The sequence below is a fragment of the Tauraco erythrolophus genome, chromosome 2 (assembly GCF_009769465.1).
Source record: "Tauraco erythrolophus isolate bTauEry1 chromosome 2, bTauEry1.pri, whole genome shotgun sequence".
Lineage (NCBI taxonomy): Eukaryota > Metazoa > Chordata > Aves > Musophagiformes > Musophagidae > Tauraco > Tauraco erythrolophus.
In genome coordinates, this window is record NC_141466.1 from 85,510,086 (window position 1) to 85,516,085 (window position 6,000).

Consider the following 6,000-nt stretch of genomic DNA (forward strand, 5'->3'; position numbering starts at 1 on the left):
AAATCCTCTCTGTAGTAGTGCTTTGTAAACACCATTGTGCCATTTTGATGGCTGTCAGTAATAAGTATCTTTAAGATTAAATTGTTTTTAAAATTCAAATTGATTTTAAATTGGTTTTAATTTCATTTCTGTTATAAAATTTTCTTTTGAATAATGTTACTGTTATTAACTAGGTTTTTATTGCTTTATATGTGAGCATATTTACTTGTCCTGGGTTTAGTACTATTATTTTGTGTACTGAGGAAAGAGTATTACTACTTATAGTAGCATCTCTATCTTTAGCTTAAAAAGATAATTCAATGGTTTTTTTTTCCTAACTTCCCCCTTCATTTTTACAACATAAATAGTCTAAATATAGTATTTCACAGTAAAATAAACTTGAGTGGACTCATTTAGTTCTTCCTTTTAAATTAGTTTTCCTCTTAAATTTTGTCAACACAATTCATGAACACTGAGACAACTATATTGTTTTTTACGTCTAAATAAAATAAATGTCACTCTAAAAACAAGAGTTTCAAAATATTTTTTTTTGCTCAGATATTTGAATCTCTAACAACTTGAGTAGAACCATTCAGCACCAATTAGAGATGGTGGTTCAAACTAGAGTCTAAAAATGAGCTGTTCCCTAGTTTTCCCTGCTTTTTCTCTTGCAAAAGCGTAGCATAGAGTTGAGACCCATCCTCTTGCTTCTAGGCTTCCAGGCTTGAAGAGGTCGTGGTTTGTCTTATATCTTATGAGAGGAATTTAAAGTAGATGTGATGCTTCAGGACATTGAAAGGTGGAAAAAAATATATGGTCTTTTTTTTTTCCGATTTTATAATTTAAAAGGGGCTCTGACACCAATTATCTCTGTTAGTTTCTGTGGAGATATCGTCACATACTCATGCGGACGCTAAGCATGCTAGTTAGCTTGGCCATGTTCAAAAAAGAGCCTTGACTTCAGTCAGCATTTAGCACATTTTAAAATAAAACTCGCCTAGAATACAGTTTTACAAATTGGTATTTGTTCATGTGCTTTAAAATAGGCCCTTTTTCAAATCGAGATAGTTAGTCTTCAGCAGTTGAGTGGTGATGTAGAAAGTCTGAGCCATGTTTTCAAAAGGAACTGAACAGTCTTAGGTGTTTCAACAGACTGATCAGGTCATCTGTTAAAATAGCGTGTGTTTTAAAAACAATGTTCAGTAATTAAAGACTCTAATTCAATTAGAGTCAATAATCTCTGTGACAGAGTGATTATTTCTTTTAAAAAAATCAATTTTAACTTACCTGTCTTTTCTCTTTATATGAATTGAAGGAAGAGGAAGTGGATGTAAATGATCTTAAACTTAAAATTCTCTGTAAGGCTCTCCAAAGAGATGGGTAAGTCCAATATGAATATAAATTACTGGGAGTATTTGTGACATAGCTTTTCCAGAATTGCATATTAGTATACTATTCTCTAGCTCACTGAAAAGATTGAACTTCATAGTGTAAGGTTAGTAAAGTATCTGATCTGAATGCGTCTCTTTGTTTGGAAAGTGAAACCTCAGCAAAGAAGAAAAAATCTGTAGCTTAGCTCACTGCCAACCTACTACACGTTCTCGGCACCTGAGACAGAAAAGCAGCTTTCATTCGTGAACCCTTTGCTAGGGTAAAAGAAGTGACCGATTCTGAAACATTTTTTTCCTTTCAAGTGTCTCAAATAGAAGCTTTTTAAGAGCAACGTGCAGCAGTCATTCCTGCAGACTTTTATTTCGCTTCTTTTTGGCCATTGAACCACCTCGACAGGTTCATGACCTTTTTGAGTTAAAGCTGCGTTCTTGACTATAAGAGATGGAAACCTTAAATACTGCTTAAAAGAGCCACTCTTATGGTCATTCACCACCAAATACCAACTGGATCCAATTGGTCTGAAGAATCTTCTCCTCAAGCAGTGCTGCTGTTCTCTCACAGGTTAAATAAACAGCATTTCCTCCCTTTCCTTTCTAATTTTCAGAAGTTATCTAGTTAGGCAGTGTTTGGATTCGCACATAACCATTCAGATCATATATAATGCTGATAAGATTTTGCCCACTCTGCCAGCTAACCAGATGCCATTTAAGATCACTTTGCAGTGAACCGTGTTTAGAAAACTTGATGTCCCAGTTGAGTTTTCAGTCCAGCAAGGCTCACAAAGGCTTTACAAAGAGATTGATTGCTATTTCAAAAGAGGTAGCTTTAACTTTCATCTGTGTGCAGAAGTAAGCATTTGACGTGTTACAGTACCTACTTTTAAGGATGGCATCTGTTTTCTAGCTTACCACATAGAAATGGTGGTGAGGTTCTCGGGTAGAGTGGAGAGCCTTGCTGAGCGGGCTCCTGACATTCTGGTAGGGTCCTCACTATCCTCCTCTGTGCCCAAGAGTGATTTGTTTCCTCAGATCCCCCTCCCCCTTCCCCTACCCTCACATTCTTCCCAGTAGAATTAAAGATGAAATCCTAGAAATTTGAGAGTTTAAGTGACATCCAGGGTGAAACCATGGTTTCAGTGAAGTACAGAGGATTTGTCAGTAGCTTCTGGGAGCTGGGTCCAGATCTGTTGCAAGCATGTTCTGTTGGCCCAAGGAGGTTCTTGTTGGTTTAGGAAGTGATATGAGAACTGGTTTTGTCTGGCAATTTAAAAGATAGAACAGGAAATCTTAACAACTGAAAGGTTAGAAGCACAGTAAAAAAAGTTAGGTTGGTGTTGACTTAAAACTGCTACACATAAAGCTGTGCAAAGATGAAAAATTGTCATTTAAAATAATCTTTCTCTGAGAAAAATCTGTTTGGGATTTTCTTATCACAGGTGAGACTTGCATTCATGAGGCTTCACCTTCACATTTAATCACCAATGAGACAAACTGTATTTGTGTTGTGTCAGTGTGTAGATTTTACTGGTGGTTTTTTTCCTCCTCCTTCCTTTTTTCGGTGTTTGCTTTTTTGTTTCAATTTTTTTCAAATATATTGGCAAATTGCTGCTCTTGCTTTATCCTACAAAAAAAAAAAAACTTGCATCATTTCAATTGTAAAATACAGTTCTTGAGAATAGGTAATTCTTGATGGATAATATCTTCTATTTTATCAAAGAAATAATGTTTTCTTTTACCATTTAGAAGACAAGAAGCACTTCTGTTGTCCTAACTAGACTATGTAGTGCAATTTTATTGCAGTTTTACTCTTGGAATAAAGAACAATTAACACAAGATGGAGAAAAACCTCTTTCTTTGAGCTACAGCCAAGCACAGAACACTTACACGTCAACATGTATTAATCGCCCTTGATAATTTATCAAATTTCCTGCATATTTTTTCTTGTTTTCATTTATTTCATCTATGCAATTCTTTCCACAAATTATTCTTTGATTTGCAGATGGTCCAGTTCAGATGGTAAAGATGATCCAATTGAAGCATCTAAAGACAGTATATTTGTGAAAATATTACAGAAACTACTGAAAGAAGGTAAAGTGTACTTAAATATAATTGCACTTCTTGAAATTGTTTAGTTGTTTCAAAGGCTGCTTAAGATGAACACTGATATATAAGTAGTGTTAATAAACTCTGAGTGATAAAAATTTCCATATGCATTCCATTAGGTAATTAAAATCATATGGAGCTAATTCTATTTCTGTAAAATGTTGAGGGGATAAGATATGAGCAAATTCTTTAGTTATAATCTCAGTAACTTCAAATTATTTGCTCAGTAGTGCAGCCATTGGATTTTTAGCAGTTTCTTACTGTACAGTAAAGTATGTCTTCTGGAGTTAAATACATATCTTCTGTAAAATAAGGGATTAATAACTATTTGTCTGTCACTCAGAAGAGCTTAATCTATTTTAAATTAATTTTTTGGTTTTGTGTTTTCCCTCCCCGAAAGCAAAAAAAAAAAAACACCACACACTCCCAGTTAAAGGTGACCATGGGAAGTTATGGCCATGGAAATTATAGCTGGGAGGGGAGGGAGAGGAGGGAAGCAATTTAGAGTCAAAGTCTGTTTTAAATATTATTGCATATGAACTTACAGAACAGAGAAGGCTCCATGTCAAAAATACAAAAATTAACTTAAGAACAGTTCCAGTTTTGTGTGTTCAATCCTGTCAATTCCTTTCCTTTTGTAAGACTCCTACACCCCAGACAGAAATGTTGCAACTGATGATACAAGTATTTATTATATGATTAATCTTTTTTTTAATTTTTTTTTTTTGGTGAAGCGTTATATAAAGAATTGGATTTTAGGTTTAAGGATTTTAAATTCACTTAGAAGCTCTGTTTGGATAGGAAATATCTTTTTTTTTTTTCTTTTTAAACTCAGTTTTAGAGGCTACTTAAGCTTTGTTGTATTTCTTGACGTGTATAGTAGAATTAGAGTAATTTAACTCTGAAGTGGGCACAAGCGTTTACTTAAAAATCATCTTAACTGCTAATGCAAAGTTCTCTCTATCAGTGCTGTAATAAAAGGTTTTTTGTTGTAGGAGTTCAGTTAAGTGAGTATTTACCGGAGGTGAAGGACTTGCTGCAAGCAAACGAACTTGGCAACTTGAAATATAATGCTTACTTTGAATTTGTGTTGAAGGCAAACTACGAACTCTACGTTCAGGGACAAGCATAATTCTCACTATTTTTCTAAAATATTTTTTCTAAAGAACTGTTGAATTCATGTGTACTTTTGTTATGTTCTGTTGTTCTTTTGCTAAAACTTTGTAATAAAATCTACATGAGTAATATACTTGGTCTTAAATTTATCGATGTTGACGCTTTAGTGAGGGGAGGCAGAGGTGTGTTTTCAGGCAAAAGAAAAACAGTTTTCGTTTTCCGTGCCTTTCATAAAGTTGCTGTTCTGTTTTATATCTTCATTGGTATGAGCCCTGCCGGAGACTCAAGGATACAGACACACAGGGTGAACGTGGGACCCACTGCAGAAGGTGGAAACTTCTGCTCTCACTTCACTGGGGCTGTGATTTCAGTTCAGAGAACATACTGAAAACACTAATGCTGGGTGACTGTGTGGGCTTACTGAAGAAACAAATGATTAGTCTATAAGATAACTCTCTTCTCTCTTTGTACAACGCTTTTTGCTGTAGAAACTAGGTAATTCAAATTTTGCATTAAAGATTACTGGTACAAAAAGAACAACTGATCACTCAGCTTGTCTGTGACAGAAAGGAATAAAGCACAGTTCTCATTCTGAGTCCTGTGGTCCAGTAAATATACCATTGTTTCAGTTTGTAAGATCACACTTTTTCAAAACATTTTAATATTTTATCTATTTAATTTTCATTGAAGTTATATCTGGATTTCTAGAATGCATGTAGAAGTGAGATTAACAGCTCACCATGCAGACATTCACAGCAATGCTTGAACCTAGGCTCAGAAGAAACCTAGAAAGCAGTTAGGAAAGTGTGGAGACTCCAGCACGACCTTCCTTACTCAGTGACTTGTTCTCTACTGGTTGATGCTACTAATTTTCTTTTTTTTCTTTCTTTCTTTTTTTTACCTCACTGCTCCAATTAATTATCTCTCACATGGGAATAAAAAAAAAAAATCCATTTAACTTTTCAGTTTTAATTATTCTGATTGGCAGCAGATATTAATCTTTAAATAAAAGTTACTTTAATCTGTCATATTGTACCTTTCTTTTGCAAGCAGCTCAACAGCCAGAGAGTGAATGCAGAGCAACTTGCATGCCCTTATGTTTTACTTGTCTGGCTCGATGCCTGCTGCAACAACTTGATCCAACAGCTGAGAAGGTCAGAAGTTAAATTGGTTGAAGAGAATCCAGTTTCTAGTTTTAAAAGCACAGCTCCCCTTCCGTGGCTTCCCCTCCCCCCTGTACTAATACAGTAAGCTGGGCTGAGAGTCTGAACATGTTTGGAATAATAGATTTATCTACAGAGGTTCTAACTAATATGGGAAAGAAATGCACTAGCAGTCATCTTCTAAGATTGTTCCAAGAAGCCAACTTTGCTCTTCTGCAGCCTTGCATGGCTGAGAGAAAGTAGCACAG

The 6,000-nt window shown here is 35.2% G+C and overlaps 1 protein-coding gene across 1 annotated transcript in view; it reads left to right on the forward strand.

Moving 5' to 3' along the window:
• The window catches only part of NUP133 (nucleoporin 133), a 36,565-nt gene extending 31,856 nt beyond the window's left edge, over nt 1-4,709 (forward strand). The window contains exons 24-26 of the mRNA XM_086631560.1: nt 1,295-1,359; nt 3,370-3,458; nt 4,469-4,709. Coding sequence (XP_086487686.1) covers nt 1,295-1,359; nt 3,370-3,458; nt 4,469-4,605 — 291 coding nt within the window. The 3' untranslated portion in view covers nt 4,606-4,709. The remainder of the gene's footprint in view (nt 1-1,294; nt 1,360-3,369; nt 3,459-4,468) is intronic.
• Nucleotides 4,710-6,000: the final 1,291 nt, after the last annotated feature.